The sequence below is a fragment of the Brassica rapa genome, chromosome A09, assembly GCF_000309985.2.
Source record: "Brassica rapa cultivar Chiifu-401-42 chromosome A09, CAAS_Brap_v3.01, whole genome shotgun sequence".
In the NCBI taxonomy this organism is placed as follows: Eukaryota; Viridiplantae; Streptophyta; class Magnoliopsida; order Brassicales; family Brassicaceae; genus Brassica; species Brassica rapa.
In genome coordinates, this window is record NC_024803.2 from 43,427,315 (window position 1) to 43,449,790 (window position 22,476).

The 22,476-nt window shown below is 29.9% G+C and overlaps 2 protein-coding genes and 2 long non-coding RNA genes across 5 annotated transcripts; 3 read left to right on the top strand and 1 right to left on the bottom strand.

Moving 5' to 3' along the window:
* Nucleotides 1-272: 272 nt before the first annotated feature.
* On the top strand, nt 273-3,425 carry LOC117128064. Its single transcript, XR_004451215.1, has 2 exons — nt 273-2,230; nt 3,081-3,425. It is a non-coding gene; the product is annotated as an uncharacterized LOC117128064 (long non-coding RNA).
* Nucleotides 3,426-4,127: 702 nt separating this feature from the next.
* On the bottom strand, nt 4,128-10,798 carry LOC103843383. 2 transcript variants are annotated; one of them, XR_628109.2, is made up of 4 exons: nt 6,773-10,798; nt 6,607-6,683; nt 6,369-6,510; nt 4,128-6,231 (listed from the first exon to the last, which is right to left on the bottom strand). It is a non-coding gene; the product is annotated as an uncharacterized LOC103843383 (long non-coding RNA). The 2 variants fall into 2 exon arrangements; XR_628107.2 differs by having other exon boundaries at nt 6,602-6,683; nt 6,773-9,370.
* Nucleotides 10,799-11,372: 574 nt separating this feature from the next.
* On the top strand, nt 11,373-13,340 carry LOC103843386 (clathrin interactor 1). The gene is made up of 3 exons (XM_009120108.2): nt 11,373-12,137; nt 12,228-12,350; nt 12,689-13,340. The coding sequence occupies exons 1-3, from the start codon at nt 12,019-12,021 to the stop codon at nt 13,152-13,154; spliced, it is 708 nt and encodes a 235-aa protein (XP_009118356.1). The 5' UTR covers nt 11,373-12,018; the 3' UTR covers nt 13,155-13,340.
* A 2,123-nt stretch (nt 13,341-15,463) lies between these two features.
* Nucleotides 15,464-18,525, top strand: LOC103858650 (sialyltransferase-like protein 1). Its single transcript, XM_009136045.2, has 11 exons — nt 15,464-15,658; nt 15,730-15,815; nt 16,381-16,467; nt 16,553-16,630; nt 16,710-16,801; nt 16,887-17,088; nt 17,198-17,288; nt 17,410-17,468; nt 17,549-17,697; nt 17,775-17,856; nt 17,948-18,525. The coding sequence occupies exons 1-11, from the start codon at nt 15,544-15,546 to the stop codon at nt 18,347-18,349; spliced, it is 1,443 nt and encodes a 480-aa protein (XP_009134293.1). The 5' UTR covers nt 15,464-15,543; the 3' UTR covers nt 18,350-18,525.
* Nucleotides 18,526-22,476: the final 3,951 nt, after the last annotated feature.

The window sequence follows — 22,476 nt, forward strand, 5'->3', positions numbered from 1 at the left end:
AAAAATCAATTCATACCCGATTTAAGAATATCAATATCTAAAATATGATTTTGTAACATTTTAAATAATGTAAAAATTTAAATATAAATTTAGAGATTAAAGTTTCAATTAGTAACAGTTTTTTTTTGTTATTTTGCAAAATTTAAAATAAATATGACAAACTTTAGCTAAATTTGATGCGTTATTTATTTATGAAGACATTTTTACTATATGGTTCAATATTGTACACATTCCATCTTTGATCGGATGTATCTATTGTTTGGGGAGGAGTTTGAGGTGGTTTTGGTAATCAATATCAATGTTTTAATTAAAAAGGTGGAACTATTTTCTTAAGTTTTTGAGTAACTAGCATGTATTTTGGTGTGTAATATTTGTTTTTATCACTAGTTACTGTCTTTCATTGTATTGTTGGTTGTTCTAGTCTCTATCTTTGTTGTTTCATAGATCGGGATTAAATCATTCATGAAACTTGTTTCATGCAAACTCTATCAAACTATAAGACTCATAGTCTTATCCTGTAATAGTTTATGTTTAATTTGAAAGCCTTTATTCAAAAAAAAAAAAAAAATATTTGTTTTTATAGGTGTCAGTTTAAACTTCACTCCTGTAGTGGCTACATTTGCTAATTACTCCAAAGAGTAAAACAGTTATCACCATTATAAGCAATGACAGCATAAATAAATAAATGAATTTTAATTATTTATTTTCTTATTTTTAGTAAAATAGAATTCTCTCCAACCACATGTATTTTTTCAAATGGATTTTGATCATTTACAGGCTGCCAAGATTCTTCCTGCATATGAAGATTTTCAGATCGATCATAAACAAAATAACTGATAACCAGGTTTGAGTGTGGATGATTATAAGACATGTGGGGACAGGGCTCTACGTACTCGGAATCATAAGGTATATCAAATGGATTTTGATCATTTACAGGCTGCCAAGATTCTTCCTGCATATGAAGATTTAGATCAATCATAAACAAAATAACTGATAACCGTTTGAGTGTGGATGATTTATAAACATCTAAGAGAAAAATGCAAAGAAAAAGTGGAACCATGTAAGGGGAGTATGCAAAATTCCATATTCCATATTGGGAAATTAAGAAGAGTAATTAACTTTTCACTTAATCAGGTATAGAAGAAGGCTTCGAGGACACTAAAGATCAATAACATTTCCTATCAGGGGCGAAGGCAGGTTATGAGTAGAGAGTGCATGTGCATCCATAGAAATAATAAAATTTAAAATTTTAAGCTTAAAACAAGTAGAATTTGACAGGTAAAATGGTAAAAGGCAAGTTGTGCACCCACGCTAACTCAAGTTCGATTATCTTCTATGTTTTTTTTATTAATAGTGCACCCATGCCAAGTATCTTCTGGCTTCGCCCCTGTTTCCTATTACCTAAGCTCAAGTCAAAGAGTAACAACGAAGCTCATCAGTTGCGAACTCAGTAGAGAGAAGAAAGATAAAATACTTTCAAGGTTATTGCAGCGACGACTTGGTGGGAGCTTTAGAAGTCCACGAATGATTTTCTCGTTTCGTTCTTCTTCTCTTTTACTTCCCATTTCTCCAACCAACAACCAAAAAAATGGAATACATACAAATTGAATAGTGGCAGTTAGAAAGAAAAAAACATGAATGGTAGTTTTTTTTTTTGCAGGAATGTAGTGAAATGAAAATATATTTAGTATATGTAAGCAAAAGTTATTATTTTATATAATTTTTAATTTATTTTTATTTTTTGTTTCTGCTTTTTTTTACTTAGATCATTACATTGCTTTCATATATTCAATTGGAATTAGTGGAATACATTTTATTTTTCATTCCAATCAAATTGTAATATTTTTGTGGAATCTTCATGAATGTCTCATTGCACATAGTTTTCAAAAATGTACATCCAATTGCAGCCTTAGTTTATTCCATTCATTTTCAGATTGACATAGTCAATATTGATCTTGTAATTTCTAAAACTATAAATATGAAAAATGGTTGATCACGTTAGTTTCGCTGACTTTGTTCTATTTTTCTATTTTTCACAAGTATGAATAAAATAAACTATTTTTATCTTATTTGTTGTGTATATATATTAAAAATGTTAGGAAATTTTTTTTAAAACAAAATTACAAATCATTGTTTATACTATCTCTTATCAGATATTGAGCCATGAAGTCTTCTATCTTCTTCGTTGTTTTTTGTGTTGTTTTGTTGCTCGTTTTGAACTATCGTGAAGGTATATATCAATATACTCGTTTTATGACTAATAATTTGCAGGAAATATAATTATCAATCCAATTCTCAATTTGCTGCATTATCAAAAGAAAACCTAAATTTTTTTTATTACATAATTTTAAATTGAAAACTCATTTTTATCCTTTCTCTTATCAGATATCCAGCTACGAAGTTTCCTATATTTCTGTTTTTATTATTTAATTTTGAAAAAAAATAGTAGAGTTCATTGAATTACTATTAATCCTAATTAAAAATATTAAAATTATATATTTTTAATAATATTTTTAATAATATAAAAAATCTTCATGAAAATAATTTTTTGATACATTGAATTTCTTAATCTTCATATTGACGTAGTTAACTATGATTTTGAAATTTCCAAATTTAGTGTAAAAAATATTAAAACAAGATGATCACGTTAATTTCGTTGACATTGCTTTATTTTTCTATTTTTTAAAAGTGTAATTAAACAAACTATTTTATCTTATCTATTGTGTATATTTATTATGAGCGTTAGAAACTTTTTTTTAACAAAAAGACAAATCATTTTTTTTATGATATCTCTGATCAAATAATAAGTCATGAAGTCTCCTATTTTATTCATTGTTTCTTGTGTTTTCACATGATTTTTTGTCGACTTGTTTCTTGTGTTGATTTGTTGCTCGTTTTGAGCTATCCAGAAGGCATATATTAATTTTTGTTTTATGACTAATAATTTGCAGAAAATAGAGTTTTTTTTTAACCATTTGGAAAATAGAGTTATCAACCTGATTTCAATTTTCTGCATTATCAAAAGAAAACTAATTTTTATTTATTAAATAAATCTTCTTTCCATCGTTACTATAAAACAGGAGAAGCAATAGCTCTTCGCTACAGGTGTAACGTTACAATGAAGGGTCGTGGAACATGCGGAAATAATGGAATACAGCGTTGTCTCAATGATTCCAAGGAAACCAAATACTTTCGACTTGTTGATCAATGCAGTAAATGTGAAGACTCTAAACCCCCTAAATATCGTACCTGCAGTTGCAGTCAACCTAACCCTTACCAATGCAAATAAATTCATATCGGGGTCAATTATGCATCCAATATAAAAAGATATATTTTAATTTTATTTTCTTAGTAATATATATATATATATATATATATATATATATATAACACACTTCCAACCTGATTTCAATTTTCTGCATTATCAAAAGAAAACTAATTTTTATTTATTAAATAAATCTTCTTTCCATGGTTACTATAAAACAGGAGAAGCAATAGCTTTTCGCTACAGGTGTAACGTTACAATGAAGGGTCGTGGAACCTGCGGAAATAATGGAATACAGCGTTGTCTCAATGATTCCAAGGAAACCAAATACTTTCGACTTGTTGATCAATGCAGTAAATGTGAAGACTCTAAACCCCCTAAATATCGTACCTGCAGTTGCAGTCAACCTAACCCTTACCAATGCAAATAAATTCATATTGGGGTCAATTATGCATCCAATATAAAAAGATATATTTTAATTTTATTTTCTTAGTAATATATATATATATATAAATAAAAAAACGCAATGTATGCAGTGCCGGTCCGGACATAGTTGACGCCTAAAGCGAACTAAATGTTTTATGCCCGTTACTTATAATAATTTTTGTTTCTTTTTTATGTAATCAAAATAATCTCTTTTCAGAATAAAAATAAAAACTTCAAGACATTATTCATGAAAATTAATTTTTGTTCTCTACAATCCATTGGTCAATTTTTTAAAAAAAAATTATAACCCATCTAAATTACATCAACACTAAGTTTAATTTACAAAAAAGTGACATGTTACAATAAAACTGAAAAATGCAACAATCAATAAACAATAAAGGACATAATTTTGTTTAAACGACAAAGAAGAATGAAGAATCAAATCACATTTAACATTTTAATATAATTCAACATATACAAAAATCAAAATTGTTAAAAAAAGGGAAGAAACTAATATGTTTCAAAATGCGGTTGTATCTTGAGTTCTTGACTAATGATTTCACTTATTATCATTATTAAAAGAATGTAATAAAATTTGAAAAAAAAAAGAATCTGTGTGTGGCTTCGAACCTAGCACCCATCTGGAACAAATAGAAGTCTGAAACTATAACACTAAAAGGATTTACAAAATTTTGGAGTCCTTATAATTTATATATTCTCTGGCGCCTGAAACCTTTGCTTCATGGGCTTTAGAACAAGGCCGGCCCTGCCCTGAATATACAATAAGAAATAACAAGACTCAAATAATAGTGTGTAAAGCATATCTTTAATACACGACAAGAATAGTTTTTTTTTTTCTTTTTAAAGATGAAGCATAAGAAGATGAAGCAAATAGGAAAATGTCTAAGCAAATGGATTTCCTGTGCATGGTATAACATATATCTACTCCTATTCTGATTCCAATTAAAAGATGTTATTGTCTTCGAATCTTAGCATTTTCTAATCATATTCTTTAACAAAATACGTTCTCGTTAGCATTTTCTAATCATATTCTCTCAAACGCTCCATGCAAGAAGAAAACCCACCGGTGAAGAATCTATTGTCACCGGCCCAGAGGTGCCATCCTTTCCTTTCAGCTTGTTTTTCATTTTCTTCTCTCTCCACCGTTTCTCTCCCTGTCGATATGTGTGTTGTTCTGAATCTTTGGTGATTCACCGAAAGCTTAAGGTCAAAGGTGACTCTTTCCGAGGGCTTGGAGGAATACGAGACTGACTGCGGAGCAGCGGTAGTGATGGAGGTTGGCTTTTAGAGCTAAAGTGTGACTCCAGATCTTATTTCCCCCCCCCTGGCGATCCCTCCACGACGACGGCGGTGCGTGACTCAGTGGAGCACCTTCTCCAACGTGGATATCCCCTCCCTAACGACGCGAACGTGGTGGTGGAAAATGGTCCTTTCCTCGGTTCTCGGGGAAGGCATGTCGCAAAGGCTTCAAGTCGTCGGAGTTGTCAACCGGTGGGAGGAGCTTTGTAGTAGGTACGTGGTGGCTCTTTTGTCTCGTCGGCGGTACAGACCCACATTTTTGGACGCCATGTCTGCTGAGACGGGTCCATTGCTGTTGCTGGTTGGTCAAGGCTCGCTTTTTTCAGTACGGAATAGTTCCATTGCAGTGAGGCATTAGAGCTCTATGACGCTTGGTCAAGTTGGGATTGCACCGTTCGGTGAAGAAGCTTTGGTCCGAAAGCTGAACTCTCATTATATGGCGACTATTGCTCATATTAAAATGTTTTTTCCTTACTAGAACTAGTTACTCTTGGGTGTTAGTGTTTATTCACTTTCTATGGTTGAATTTAGGTGGTTGTAAGTACTTTTTGGGTCTAAATTTCTTTTACCCGAAAGAACCAAAACCAAAAAGAACCGATTTGAATAGACCCGAAAATAACCGATCCGAATAGATCCGACCTGATAAGAAGCGATTTGTACCCGACTTATAAACATGTATATCTAACACTATGATTTTTTGTGTTTTATTTTATATATTATTTTATGATTTAGTTAAAATATCTTTTGTTAACAACATTTGTTATTATTTTGTAACATTTTAAGTGATATGAAACTTTAAAATATAAAATTTAGAGTTTAGAAATATTTTATTTTAATTATTAATAGTTTCATTTAAGTTATTTTGTATAATTTTAGATATATATATATATATAAGACAAATATCAACTAAATTTGATGGAGTTGGGTATGTCATGTCCTTTTCAGATTCTAATAATCTGAGAATCTGAAAATTGTTTCTACATAACCCGAGAAAAATAGTCAAGGCAAAACCTTTTTAACAGGTATTAAAAATTGTTTCTCCATCACCTCCTCCCATGTATGTTCCTCTTGCAACTCCCCCACTCCAAGAAGCTATGTTTCTTCTTTAGTGGTTGTTCTTGTAGTTGCTGGCTGCGTAAGCGCTTTTGTTCATTAACTCCTTGTAGGTATCGGTGTGTTCCATTTCAGAAGTAAAGTGGAAAATCAGTGAATCCCTGCGTCTTATCGGACAACTTCAGAAATTAGAACACACACCACTCTTGAGGTATTAAGTAAGAAGAAACAAATCGAAGTTATATTAATCAAACTTTCAGTAGTTGGGATTTCATGTTATCACAGGATCAAAGATCATACGTACCTTGGTCTACAAAGGCTTATAAAACTTTTGATATTTTGCTTCTGGAGCTGTCATCTCCTCGTAAAACTTTGATTACAAAGGCTTATATCTTGTCAAATTCCAGTTTCAGAGACCCGAGCTCATTGATTACAGTGCGAGACCTCTGGTGTACAAAGAAGTCCAATTTTGAGAATATGACTATGCCTGGTGACGACACTAAAAGAATCACTTGAAGAGGTTAAAAATAGAAATACCTGACCTCCCTACTCCCAAACCTTGCTTGTGGAAGCTATGCCTGCTAATCTTGGTGGAAAGGATTTTGTCTCAGAAATCAAACTGCCAAAGAAGAACAAAACTTGAAACTCTTTCATGAAATTTCCAAATACAAAATCTGAAAAGAACAGAATGATCATGTTTTTCCTCACGTCTATTTAAGAAGCATGATATAAAAAGTCTACAACATTTTTCTCTCCAGGTGGCGGTACTCACAGCTGTAAACCCTTTACCACTAGAGCTAGAAGCTCCGGTTGCCTGAGCTATATTCAAACATGTAATCAAGGAGAACAAAAAGAAAACTGATGATGCTTAATCTTCTCAGAACTCTTAACAGGCCAAAAGAATCGTACATGTTTCTCTATAAGATCATTCAACGAACATCAAAACGAAATCAGATCCTAGAAATCGAGAGTGAACCTGACGACGAAGAGGAATACAAATTATAAATTGAAGTAACAATAACAATTGAAAAAGATTGAAAACGAAAAATCTGGATTGAAATAATTTATTATCTGCCTTGGTGAATGTAAGGACGATGGTTGAGCTTCTGAAGCAATAAATTAGAGTTGTTCTTAAGCGTCGCAAACGACCGAGAAAAGAGTAGTGGGCTTTTATGATATGTTATATTAATGTTTTTAAAAATAAAAAAAAACCAGAGCGTAGGTCCCTCATATTGCCGACGTGGATGCCTTTAGGAATGAGCAAAAACTGATATATTATAATATACTAGATTTGGATCCGTACATTGCAACAAGCTTTATTTAATATTTTAATTTAATACAAAATATTAAAAAATCGTTTTATTATTGTTTTAAAATTGTTTTGCATATGTTATGTAAAATTTATTTTATAGTTAAAAACTCTTTTTCATACATAAGTTTCAGTTAATATTTGTTAGAGCTAGAAAAAACATTCAAACGTAAAAATTTAAACCGGATTTAATCCGAAATAATAATTATAATGAAATAAAAAAAGAATTTGGAAGTTAAATAAGGCCAAGAAGCAATGACAACATTATACACTTTCTTATGTACTAATTTAACGTTTTATTAAACTAATCTGATGTTAAATAATTTTCTTGATTTATTACTTATTAATGATATATTTTTCGTAATAACATTTTAATTAAAATGAATTATAATAAACTACTACATAGTAAAAATAAAAAAATGTAATAAGATAACGATTAAGCTTGATTTGTTTTTGACTAAACATATGTACGATGACAATAATAATAACCAATTTTTATGAGTAAACATGAGAATATATATATATCAAACGTGTCTTTAATTTTCGTATAACCAAACACATAAATACCAATCACGACAACATCCTAAGTTTTGATTTTTGTTAATTTAATAGCTTTAGAAACTTACTTGTCATAAAATTCTTTTTTAAAAATATTATTAAATAGGTATATTTACTTTTGTTAGGATTTTTTAAAAAGGATTTTTTTTTTTTGCAAATTTCGTTTTTATTTACAATTAAAAAAAAAAGAAAAACAATCAAAAACTTTTTTATGTTTTTGTTTACGATTTTAAAAAAGGAAAAGTATCTTATTATATAAACTTTTACAATTATCTTATGTTTAGAATTTCAGAAAAATCTTATTGCTATCAAATAGTTATTTCTAGTTACTATTAAATAATTTTAAAATTATGATTTTTACAGTTCATATCAATACTTTTTTTACAGTTCATTTTTAATCAAATAATTTTTGGTATTATGTTCATCATCAAATTTTCTCTTAAAATATACTATCAAATAACCTCTTACAATTTTCTTTTGGTCATGAATTAAAAAATATGATACAAATCTCTTTTGTTTAGGATTTTCTTTTTTAAGGAAAAGAACTATCAAATATTTTTTACAGTTTTAGGGTGTTAGAAAAGAAAATTAAAATTACATAATAATTTATAATTTTTTTCTACGATTTAGAAAATCAAAACACTATCAAATAATTATTTCCAGCAAATATTAACTATTTTAAAAAGTTGTTCTTTTCAAAATTCGTTTTCTCAATATCACTAATATTTTTAATTAAATATTTTCAATATCACATTTATCATTAAATTTTAAGAGTCCTTTTACATTTTTATTTTCTTAGGTTTTAAAAAGGGAATATCACTTATTTTGTAGTTAGTTTTTCTATTTGATTTTTATTAAATAATTTCTTGTACTTGTAAGATTTTATAATTAGTTTTTATTTAAGATTTTGTTTTTAAAAATTTAATATTTTCTTTTATAATATCTTTCTTTAGTATCTTTAAAGATGAAAAATATAAAAAATATTTTAAAAAGAAAAAAAAACTTCCAAATAGCTTTTTACAATCATTCTTTGTTTATAGAATTTTCAAAATTAAATTTACTATCAAATATTTTTAAAAGACTATAAAAGAACCATGAAAATATAATTGTTAAAGGCTATGTAATAGTAATTTTCCTTTTCTAAACTCCTAAAAATAACAATAAACTATTTTGGGTAATAATTTTCCTTTTCTAGTGTCCGAAAAATGTAATAATAAATTTCAATCTTTTTAATTCCTTATAAAAGAGAATTATAACATATTTTTGACACATGTCACAATCTTAATAAATTAATTGACACATGTCGCGATCATGTTAATTAGCAACTTTGAAAAACCAAGCAATTTTTACTTCAATAATTTAATGATAAACATGATAGTAACAATTATTCAATTAACAAGAAAAATTGTAACAATATTAATGATATTGAAAAAAAGAAAATTTTGAAAATTGCAACTTTTAAAATATTTAATATTAACTGGAAATAGTTATTTGATATAAATTCTATTTTTTTAAATCCTAGACAAAATATAATTGTAAAATATTATGTAATATTATTTTTATTTTCTAAAATCATACAAAACTGTAAAAGAATATTTGATAGATGTTTTCCTCTTTTATAAAAAAAAATCCTGAACAAAAGAAATTTGTATAATACTTTTTAGTCCTAACGAAAAGAGAATTGTAAACATATATATGATATTATTTTTAAGAGAGTGTTTGATGATGAGCATGATAGAATTTTAAGAGAGCTTTATTTGATATTTTATTTTAAAAAAAAAATATTAAAAATCATTTTATTATTGTTTTTAAATTATTTTGCATATATTATGTGAACTTTATTTTATAATTAAGAACTCTTTTTTACACATAAGTTTCAGTTAATATTTGTTAGAGCTAGAAAAAACATTCAAACGTAAAAATTTAAACAGGATCCAACCCGAAATAATAATTATAATGAAATAAAAAGGAATTTGGAAGTTAAATAAGGCCAAGAAGAAATAACAACCTTATACACTTTCTTATGTACTAATTTAATGTTTTATTAAACTTATCTGATGTTAAATAATTTTCTGGATTCATTATTTATTAATGATATATTTTCATAATAATATTTTAATTAAAATAAATAAAAAACTACTACTTAGTAAAATAAAAAATGTAATAAGATAACGATGAAGCTTGATTTGTTTTGACTAAACATATGTACGGTGACAGTAATAATAATCAATTTTTATGAGCAAACATGAGAATATATATATCAAACATGTGTTTGACTGTCGTATAACCAAACACATAAATACCAATCACGATAACATTCTAAGTTTTGGTTTTTGTAAATTTAATAGCTTTAACATCATACTTGTCATCTATTTTTTTTTCTAAAATACTATTAAATATGTATGTTTACTTTTGTTGGGATTTTTTTTTTAAAGGAAAAAAATTATATTTTACAAATCTTGTTTTTGTTTACAATTAAAAAAAAGAAAAACTATCAAAAACTTTTTATATTTTTGTTTACGATTTTGGAAAAGGAAAAGTATTATCAAATAAACTTTTACAATTATCTTCTGTTTAGAATTTCAGAAAAATCTTATTGCTATCAAATAATTATTTCTAGTTACTATTAAATAATTTTAAAAGTATGATTTTTACAGCTCATATCAATACTATTTTTACACTTCATTTTTGATTAAATAATTTTTAGTATCATGTTCTTCATCAAATTTTCTTTTAAAATATACTATCAAATAACTTCTTACAATTTTTTTTGGTTAGGAATTAAAAAATATGATACAAATCTCTTTTGTTTAGGATTTTCTTTTTTAAGTTAAAGAATGATCAAATTTTTTTTTTTTACAGTTTTAGGGTGTTAGAAAAGAAAATTAACAATACATAATCTTTTATAATTATTTTTTTCTAGGAGTTAGAAAAATAAAAATACTATCAAATAATTATTTCCAGCAAATATTAACTATTTTAAAAAGTTGCTATTTTCAAAATTCGTTTTCTCAATATTACTAATATTTTTAATTAAATATTTTCAGTATCATATTTATCATTAAATTTTAAAAGTAAAAATTACTTTTACAATTCTATTTGGTCAGAATTTAAAAGGAAACAATCTTATTTGGTTAAGATTAAAGGGAAAATTACATGTTTACCACTTTCATGGTACCACTTTTCATTTTTACCACCACTAAGAAGACATTTTCAAAAATATCTTCTTCATTAAGTGGCAAATGACTCTTATGCCATTGTTATTTATATATATATAATAAATCATTATTTAAATAAAAAATAAAAAAAAAAGTAAAAAAAAAATTATGTTTTCGAATTATACTTTTTCAAATTCGAACTTTTTTATAAATTTTTTTTTTTGAAATTGTTTTTTTCGATTTTTTTTTTCAAATTTCTTTTTGAAAAACGAAAATAAATTTCAATCTTTTTAATTCCTTATAAAAGAGAATTATAACATATTTTTGACACATGTCACAATCTTAATAAATTAATTGACACATGTCGCGATCATGTTAATTAGCAACTTTGAAAAATCAAGCTTTATATAATAAGATAGATTGTTTGAGCAAATGATGTCTCTTTCTTTAATGCATCCTCTTACACCAATTTTAATTTTTGAATGATACATTTTTTTTGTAAACTTAATAATAGGTACACCCTTTCACATGTTATTTTTAAGTTTGAACAAAGCACCATTTTAATTGATTGATACAACTCTTTGAACAAAGGACTGGTATTTCTCTCACACATCTTTTTACATGTTTTTTAGAAAGAAAAGAATTTACTGTATAATCAAAATATATAATTTTACTATATCAGTCTCACTTTCTTGTCTCTTCTTGCTCTCTCATTTTTATTATTATCATTTATCAATACCTCTTTGACGTGCAAGGAGTAGGTGAGGGTTTTGTTCTAGTTATAGTGGAGTTGTTGTTTCTTCTTACGTGCAGCAATTCTAAGCCATAACAAGTTTATTTTTTTAATAAAGACTTTTCTATTGAGCCATAACAAGTTTATTTATATATATTCATATTGAGCTGGGTTGTTGATAGAGCAGAAGAAAAAGATGTCTAAGCTTATGCAAAATCCAGTGTTCCACGAATTGAAGAAGCAAGCTTCTTTCTTCATCAAAGAGAAGATCAAGACTGCTCGTCTCGCCGTAACTGATGTTACTGAAGAAGAGTTGTAAGAATTTTTATGATCGATATGTACATATGGCTTATCATCAATCGATTGTGATTTAACCATGCGCTCTGGATTTATTCAATTTTGAAGATTAACAGAAGAAGTTACGGGCAGTGCGCTCTCGTTAATAGACGCTCGCTCCATGGCGGTCATAACAAAAGCTTCTTTTGAAGTTGATCAGTTCCAAAGAATCGTAAAGATTCTACGTCAAAGGTTACTATTCTTGCTTCGCTATGACTTATACAAAATAAACATTCCACCAAGTAGAACAAATTTATGATGTTGGCGTTTTAATTATAAACTTCATATATTGTTATTTTTAATATGGTCGTATTTATAACATAGTTTTTCTCCGAACCAACTACATTAAGCATATAAATTATATGAATTTATTTTTTTATTCTACACAATTTTGTTCCATTAATTATACTAGTAATGATGACGATTTAGATCCATTGTAATTCATCAAAATATAACATGTTTTTCAAGAAAACTATATATTAATTCATTAAAAATATGGTTACCAGTTAGTGAATTGGTATTTTTTCCAGAATGTTAATGTTTGATAGAAGAGAATGGCGTGGGATGTACAACACTTTGACAACGTTGAACCACTTGTTAATCAACGGACCACTAAGTGTATTCAAGGAGTTTCAACACGAGAAAGAAATTATTGAAGATGTCATAACGATTGAGTGGATCGATGAAAAAGGGTTCGAATGTGGTCTAAAAGTTCGAAACATAGCCGAAGAGGTACTAAAGTTGCTTGAAGATGAGACGTTTTGCAAGGACGAGAGAGAAAGAAAGCGTAAGCAAAGCTTTGGTCGGATCACAGGATTCGGAAGCTCGAGTTTCGTTATACATTCTGAAACTCTGTCTGAAACAAACAAAGGACGAGACAGCTCGTTCTTGAGTGACCACCAAACTTGTGAAAATGATTGTAACGTTGATGATCATCCTTTCGTGGAGAAAGAACACAATAATACTGCTAAACTCTTGGTTTCTTCTTCGACCTAGCTAAGATGTATTGTTCTTGTTTGTATAATAGTAAAATCCCTAATAGTAAGCATATAAACGTTTGTTGATAATGATATGCTTATTCATATATATAAGCATGCAGATACAAGTTTTCATTGATATGCCTTATGTAGTCATATAGAAACAAGTTTTTCAATGAGCGTGATTTTATCAACTTAGTTTGGACTTTGGATTCTGATTACATAGTTGTCGATGAAATAATCTTCACTGCAAATACTAAGATCGAAATATTTTTATATTTAATTTTGAATGACAACCTCATCTGTAAAAAAAAAATTAGTTGAAATACTATGCTACTATATAAACATGATTTATAAAATATAAACAAGTGTTTCATTGATATGCCTTACGTAGTCATATGGAAACAAGTTTTTTCAATGTGTGATTTTATCATAGTTGGGACTTTGGATTTTGATTGTATAGTTTGTTCATGAAGTTAAATAGTCTTCACTGCAAAGACTAATACCAAAATATTTTGTTTTATTTTATAGTTTTGAATGACATCTCCTTGTTTAATTATTTGGATGAAATAACAATGCTACCATATAAACATGATTTACACCCTCAAATCCAAAATGCATATAATTGAATTAATAGTGGTTTTTTTCTTCTTATATCAAAGATTCACTAGGAGTTCTCCTGCTCCATGCGCAGATATAAAATATTTAAAAATATTATATATAAATTAGGGCTGGGCAAATAAACCGAATACGAAAACCCGAACCGAACCCGATCCGATAAAAATGAATCCGAACCGATCCGAACCCAGCATAAATACCGAATGGATCTTGTTTTACGGTATTTCGGGTTATGAGTATTATCCGAACCGAACCCGAACTTAAATGGATACCCGATAGAACCCCGAAACATTCAAAATTTCCAAAAATCACTTGTACCAAACATGATCTCATTTCCTAATATATATTCAAAATATATTGAACATCTAAAATAATTATCTATTATATGAAAATTGGTGGTTGAAGGTGGCGGTTGAAGTTTTTATATTTTGGTTTTGTTTTCATTGAATAATGTTTCTTTCCATGAGAACTTGGTTTTCGTTTTATGTTTTTATTTATTTGGTTTTCTTTCGATCAATAACTATGTTTACCTTTCACTTGATTTTGAATGATCACATTTGATGTTGCTTTGTTTTTTTTGAACCGGTTTTATTTATGTTTTGGTTACAAAATAGGTACAAATCAAGTATTTTAAAACCGAAGAACCGATTTTACTTACTTTTTGGTTACAAAATAGATATAAATCAGGTACATTTAAACCGAAGAATCGATTGGGACCCGAACCCGAAAGTACATCGGGTTATACCGGTTCTTTGAAGATTTACTAACCCCGGCCCGAACCCGATAGAACCCGAACCGGTCCCGAACCGAATTTTCATATAACCCGAATGGAACTGATTTTGATGAACCCGAAAAATCGAAACCCGATTGGACTAAACCGAAACCCGATTGGGATCCCAAATGCCCATGCCTAATATAAATAAAATTTTCTATTTTTATATTTTACTTTTATTAGTTTAAAAAATAAAACCATAATGTAATTGTTTTTAGTTTGATTTATTCAAGTTTACTTTGACTTTTTAATTTTGCATTATTTAACTTTTGATAAAAATAATTGAAATTTATAAAGTTACTTTATTATATTATTCTTTATTTAATTACCATTTTTAAATATTTATATTTTTATATACGTTGATAAAATATATTTTAAACTACACTTATTTAATAATAAAAATATTATTCATATATTGATGTAAAATTTTAATATTCGTAATTATTATTTATATATATAAATATATATTTTTAATAGAAATAGAAAAGTTTTAATAGATATAGAAAAATTATTAGGTATCATAAAATCTTACCAAAATGAATATTTACTGAAAAAAAATATTTTGGATATAAAATTTATTAGTTATTACTATATTATGAAACTTTTCCAAAAATATAAATCCGTATATAGAAAATCATCATCATTATATTTAAGAAATATTACCAAAAACATAAATCTAAATATAATAAATTTTACATGTCACAATTAGATTTATGTCATGTCATATTTCTTTTATGCCATGTCATCATTTGTTTGTGAAAGTTAATGTAGTGATGACACATATACAAATCAATTTTCAAAAATATAGTCATGGAGATTTTTATATGATTAAATAAGACACTCAGATTAATTTAATTGAACCGACTCCGGTTATTCTATGATCGATCATACGAGGAGCTCACGTGATCTCACGAGACGCTCACGTGATATATTGTTTGGCGCGACGCTGGCTTTTTAGTCCTCCTCAGATCAGATCTCGCGACGGCGTCGTATCAAGCGCGTTGATGGTTGAAAGAGAATGAGATCTCATCATCACCAAGGCGGCCGCAGCAAGCTAACGATTCTCCAACTTCTATGCGCCGTCGCAGTTTTCTCCGTTCTCCTCTTCACCATCCAATCTTCCTTCTTCTCAGGTCATCCATCTTAATAATAGCATTACACTTGTTCATCCTCCTAACTATTACTGATTCTCTTCATCTCGCAGATAATGCTAATCGCAAAGTAAACATTCTCCGCCCGGAAGATATTCAGATCTTATCGGAGTTTCAGTCCAGCGTTCAACAGTGCGTGGTTTGTCTCCTCTCTCTCTCTACCTCTTTGATTGCTAAGGTTATAGATTCGTAATTTGGATTTAGATCGATCCCATTGCGTAAGAGACGGCGTTTGCTATAACGAAGTTTGATTTTGATGTATTGGTAATGTATGAGTAGCAGCACAATGAGCATTTTGAAATCTGGTGAAGCGAGAAAGGTTGTGGAAGCTAACAAACAACTATACTGATCTGCTTTCTCTTGAATTAAAGCTAATTTATGATAGAATCATGTTTTGTAAGTGAAGATTAATGCTAAATCTAATGAGCATTTCAAGTCTGGAGAAGTGAAGCATTGTGGAAGCTAACTTCTATTTGCTTTCTCTTGATGTCAAATAAAGCTAATGTGATAAGAATCATGTTTTTTGAAGTCAATAAGGAATGTTATTTTACGAGCTATGACAGACTAATTTTGTTACCATTCTTACTCTTTCCAGCTTTGATTTGTGTTGGAGGAACCTAGTTTATGGGATTCTGGTGAAATAGTTTAGTTTGGAAGCTCGCATGTGTTGGGAGTTGGAATAATTGTTAAGAGTGTTTATGCAGGGGGACAGAGGGCTTGGACTCTCTGCTCATATTATTGATCACTGCAATTTGATCCTCAAGTTCCCTCAAGGCACTAACAGCACTTGGGTAATGTTTACACTTGTCTCTGGTTTCTTTTTGAGATTTCCATTGATGCAAGTTTCTCACTCATATTCTTATCTGTCAATGACAGTACAATGCACAGTTTAAAATTTTTGAACCGTTGGAGTTCAAGTATAATGTTTGCGAGGCAGTTCTCCTATGGGAGCAGGTTCGTGCTTCTTTCTTTCTCTGATTAGCTTTTCTTGTTTGGGGACTTCTCAGGATTCTAATGTGTCTGAGTAATGCAGTACCGCAATATGACCACAGTGTTGACAAGAGAATACCTTGATGTACGCCCTAATGGATGGTTGGACTATGCAGCTATGAGAATTGCACAGCTGTATGACCTCCCGAACGCCCTGTCTGATTGTTTGCTTGCGTCATTTGTTCTTTCTTGTTGAGTTTTTTGATATTCCGGGTTTCAGGGGAGCTGATAAGTGTTATAATCGTACATTGTGTGAGGAGCATCTTAATGTGATCCTTCCAGCAAAGCCTCCTTTCCACCCAAGACAGTTCCATAAGTGCGCTGTTGTTGGAAATTCCGGAGATTTGTTGAAAACAGATTTCGGAGAAGAGATTGACAGCCATGATGCTGTATTCCGAGATAATGAAGCTCCTGTCAATGAGGTGATATGTCTAACATTTCGCTGAGTTTACCGGTTGACGTTACTACGTGGTCTTCAATTGGTGATATTTGGTTGCTAGCATTGCTTATGTTGAAGTTATTTTATTGCAGAAGTATGCCAAGTATGTAGGAGTGAAAAGGGATTTCCGGCTAGTTGTTCGTGGTGCGGCTCGTAACATGGTTAAGATTCTCAATGGGTCTGGTCAGTACTCATATTCTATACTGATATAATCTGCATCTTGTGATTCATTTTTCTTCAAGCACTCATTGCAGCTCTGCCCTTGTGATGTAATGTAACCTTCTGTAACCGTCATTGACTGCAGACAGTGAGGTGCTTATAATCAAAAGTGTGACCCACCGAGACTTCAACGAAATGATAAAGGTATGGTCACTGTTTTCTCTCTTCTTTTTCTTCCAACAGTTTCCACTTTCTTATGCTGTTTTGTATTTATCTTGTAACAGACTATACCAAACCCTGTTTATCTGTTCCAAGGAATTGTCCTACGAAGAGGTGCCAAAGGAACAGGAATGAAGTCCATTGAACTTGCACTGTCCATGTGCGATATCGTCGACATATATGGTTTCACCGTCGATCCTGGATACACAGAGTGGTAAGTATTCTAAACCTCTCTTTTATGAGAATAAATTCCCACGGTTTCTCACTTTTGCATCTTTGATATAAATGTAGGACGCGTTACTTCTCCACGCCAAGGAAAGGGCATAACCCACTTCAAGGAAGAGCATACTACCAACTTCTAGAATGTCTTGGTGTACATATAACTTGCCAAAACCTTTATCTCTATTATTCTCTCTAAACGTTAAGCCTTTTGTGGTCTTTCTGAAGAAATCATTACTTGGCAGGTTATCCGGATCCATTCCCCCATGAGGTCCGAGAGAAAGGAAGACTGGTCGAGCGTGCCAAGTCGTGAAATGATAACCCGAGCTCACGCCTCCGCCTTACGCCTACAAAGAAGCCAACAGGCAACTAGTTTGAAGAAGGATGGGTTAGGACAGTTCGGTAACTGCAAGGTGTGGGGCGACGCAGACCCGAGAAAAGGACCCGTGTCGGGATCTCCAGACATGAGTGAGGTTAGGAAGAAGTCTGATTACAAGAAATGGGAAGTGATGCCGTTTAAGAGCTTGAGAAAAGAAGCAAGGGATCACTATGTACAAATGCAAGGCGTGTCACAGTACAAGATGGATGGGAATAAACTTGACGATCTTGTTTGCGTGAGGCATCGTCCGCTAGAATCAGAGACGTAAAAATGTTATTTTTTCAATACCATCGTTGGCTGATAAAATTAGAATGTAATGTTTTTTTTTGTTGAAGCAAAGTTCTGCACGTAAACATATCATTACTAGTCTTGTTTTTGTTGAAGCAAGGAGTATTGTTTCTAAATTAAATAGTTTCATTAGATAAGCAATAACCCATTGGTTAATAGATCGCTCAAGTGAATGCTATCGCCGATATTCTCCGAAGTGGATATATGGTCACTGACACTGAGCCTCTCTCGTTCTTCTGCACTCCTAGGGAATCTTTTTTTTCTTCTAGTGAAAACTTTATCATAGGGGTATTTTGAACTTCAATGTTGTGTCTTCCTTTTGCTTATTACTGTTGAATCCTAAAACGGGTAATCTAGTTTAAGAACGTAACCAAAACAATGAATGAGAGTTTAGAGGTCAAAAATTTTGTTTATTGAAGTGTTTGAGGGTTTGCCGAAAAGGAGATACAAAAGACTAAGAACTCGTCGTCAATAAATATTTCTCTTTCGTTCCACCTTCCTCCATCATTACGTTTCTGCATCAGCACAGTGATTGGCGGGTTCGGCGCCGTAATAGGGTTTGGTGTTCTGCTTCGCCTGACTCTCAGGTCGTTCTGATGAGCAGGTGAGATGATGGTCTTTTTTTTTTCAGCTGGCCTTTTCTGGGCCGTTCTTTCTTTTCATGTCTTCGTCCGTCGTTGGATCGAGTCGACTTTTGAGCCTGGACGGGAATCTGGACCCATATCCAACAATTACTCTAAAGAGTATTAACGATAATCATCATTCTAATAAAAGACTAGAAATAAATACATATAGTGTTTAAATTACTTATTTATTTATTGTGAGTAAAATACTATTCTCCCTAACCACATGTTTTTTTTTTCAGTTAGATGGATCATGGATGTCTTAAAAATATTTGGAATTTTTTTACTATTTATTTATTTATTTATTCTAAATCGTTGAATTTATTGAATTACCATTAATCTTAATTTAAATAATATTTAAATGATATATTCATAACAATAATATTTTTTTCAATATATGTGAAAACATTAAAAACTATATTCGTAGAAATTTTTGTTTGATACATTAAATTTCTTCATCTTACGTAGCCAATTATAATTTTATAATTTTTAAAATTAGTATAATATAAAAAAAAATGGCTGATTGCGTTAATTTCGTTAATTTAGTTGACCTCGCTCTATTTTTCTATTTCTCATAAGTTTAATAAAACAAACTATTTTTACCTTATCTGTTGTGTATATATACTACGAGCGTTAGAAATACTTTTTTAACAAGAAAACAAATCATTGTTTATGCTATCTTTTATCAGATTTGAGCCATGAAGTCTCATATTTTATTCATTTTTTCTTGTGTTATTTTGTTGCTCGTTTTGAGCTATCCAGAAGGTATATATCAATATTTGTTTTATGACTAACAATTGTGGTATATATAAATATATCAACCTCTAATATTCAATTTGCTGCATTATCAAAAGAAAAACTAAACTTCATTATTTATTATATAAAAAAAAATTTCTTTGCTGATATAAACTGTAGAAGCAAAAGCTAACAGATGTCACCGTACGGCCTATTTTCCTGGAAGATGCGAAGATGTTGGAAGAACAAGTTGCCTCATGGATTTCAAGACACTGGACCCGCGTTTTGATCAATGTAGTAGATGTGAGAACCATAAGATCAATGGTAAACAAGAACGTCGATGCCATTGCAGTTTCGCTGCCAAATCCTGCTTTTAATTTCATGCAGATGTTAGCTATGGCATCCGATTTAAAAGGGCATATTTTAATTTTATTTTCTTATTGATATTTACAGAAATAAAATTTATGATGTTTTTTGTTAAAAAATTTTATTTGTGGAAATTTTTAGTTATGACACTTTGAAAACATTTATGTCTGAATCTGACAACGTTTTGTAAAATAATATGCATTCAAACATGAATATTGATGCTTTGCTTATGGAATTAAACATTTTACCAGAATCAGTACCAGGGGAAGTTTTTCTAAAAAAAGAGAAAAAAATAATGCTTGGAAAAGAACTGATTTGATAAATAAATAGGAAGATGAAAAACTGAGACAGAAGAATTAGAAACGTATAGAACCATATATGAAATGGAAAAGCTTGTGAAATAGTTAAGAGCCGAAAGATAAAACGAGGGAGAATATTTAAAACATCATTGAGAAATTTAAAAGGTTCTGCGTAAATAAGAGATGAACTTGCACATTTTAAATGGTTGATTTTTCATGTTGATGTGGACATTCTCAAAACTTTAGCCCATTCTCTTTTATATATCGGGATTAGAAAGCTATTCCCACCCTTGACAATGTTACCTCATGCAACATATAAACATTACAACCACCAAATGTATCCAATTTTCATACAAACATAATTTTAATAAAAATATCATTTTTTATGTAAGAAATATATATAATGTAAAGTATCCACTTTTATCTAAAACACTGATTAATAAGCAAATATGTTAAATTTGGATTTATCATAGGCTTTTAACTTAAAACCAATTGATGATAAGTGGATTAGCTTTAACTATTTATATATTATTCATGTCCCACTTAAACTTCCAATATGTGAGTTTATATTCTCACACGCCTCTTCAAAATAGTGATTCTTATAACCATTAACCTCGACAATATCTCAATTTAGGATTTGGTTCGGTCAGTTCGCCAGACCATTCAGGCCATGAGGTTTAGGATCAATTGAACCTCTTTCGATGAGCCTAATCAATTTCGGTCGGTTGGGCAGCTAGCATGTGTTCGAACTATAATATCATGTTAAGTTTGGATTTATCATGAGTTTTCAAATTAAAATAAATTGGTAATACGTGGATTGATCCAAATCTTTTATATATTATTCATGTTTCAACTGAATATTCGATCTCGATGTGAAACTTATATTTTCACATCAAAACGTTAATTTTTTAAAAATAGGAATGCAAGTCAAAATATATTTGGATATGTCTGAAGTGTGATTCAGTCAGTATCGACTGTCCATAACTCCGTGTTATGTTTTTAGCTTCTAAACATTATAATTTACTAAGTTACAAAAAAAAACTATAATTTATTATCTAATTTTTTTTCACAATTCTTTCAGTGTGGAGTGTCCATATCACTCGGGCAGTACCAAGTATCAACCTAGATCAAACACAAACGGTTCAGAATTTAAAATGAATATGCAAAGACTTATTATATAAAAACGATAGCTTGTTGTCGAAAAAGTTATTGTTTTGAAAGATGTGTTGTACACTTATACGAGGTCTGATTGGTTCGACTAGAAAGAAAGTGTCAGGCGGCTAAAATAAATTCGATCGTCATCTAAGTTCAGTTTCCCACTCAGTTTTTTTCTTTCTTAGGCCATCTCCAATGGGATCGTAAAACACTATTTTAGTGTAATTTTTACACCAAATCATCTTCAATGGAACTGCAAAAATCACACTATTTTAGTGTAACATTAAAATTTGACACCAAATTTGGTGTGACACTATTCACCACACTAAAACACTATTCATCTCACTAAAACACTATTCACTTATTTTATTACTAAAACATTCAATTAAATAAATGATAAATAAAAAACTTAATACATATAATATTATAAAATAGTTTTATTGTGAAATTTAGTGTTATGGTTGGAGAAGACCTTGATTTTAGTGTTGAAATTACACTAAAATAGTGTGGTTTTGACACTAAAATAGAGTTAATGGTTGGAGATGCCCTTAAGCACTGTAGGGGCCACTACAAAATCAATTGTATATAGGGCTTGTGTATATTACGTATGCTTTCAAAACTATTGTAAATCAACGACCATTGAAAAAGGAAAGAAAGAAAGAAACGTGGTGAATGAATCCCACAGAAATGAAATAAAAACATATAGCAAAATCTCATAGTTTGGTGTCACGCGAATAACGATTATAAAAAATTAGTTTGTTTTAGATAGAAAAAATAAAAATTAGTTTACAAAAAAAAAAAAAGAATGAAAAACGAATCAAAGCTGGAATAACCGATAGAGACGGAGACGCCATGATTTATAAGTAGAAATGACACGTTGGAGCTGACTCAATCAATCTCTCACAAGTCACATCTCTATCAATAGAGAA

What these genes read in the sequence shown, in the direction of transcription:
- LOC103843386 (XM_009120108.2), top strand. Translation starts at nt 12,019, where the DNA reads ATGTCTAAGCTTATGCAAAATCCAGTGTTCCACGAATTGAAGAAGCAA. An exon ending in GATGTTACTGAAGAAGAGTT is followed by an intron (nt 12,138 to 12,227) that starts GTAAGAATTTTT and finishes TCAATTTTGAAG; the next exon opens with ATTAACAGAAGAAGTTACGG. An exon ending in GTAAAGATTCTACGTCAAAG is followed by an intron (nt 12,351 to 12,688) that starts GTTACTATTCTT and finishes TATTTTTTCCAG; the next exon opens with AATGTTAATGTTTGATAGAA.
- LOC103858650 (XM_009136045.2), top strand. Translation starts at nt 15,544, where the DNA reads ATGAGATCTCATCATCACCAAGGCGGCCGCAGCAAGCTAACGATTCTC. An exon ending in CCAATCTTCCTTCTTCTCAG is followed by an intron (nt 15,659 to 15,729) that starts GTCATCCATCTT and finishes TTCATCTCGCAG; the next exon opens with ATAATGCTAATCGCAAAGTA. An exon ending in GATCCTGGATACACAGAGTG is followed by an intron (nt 17,698 to 17,774) that starts GTAAGTATTCTA and finishes ATATAAATGTAG; the next exon opens with GACGCGTTACTTCTCCACGC.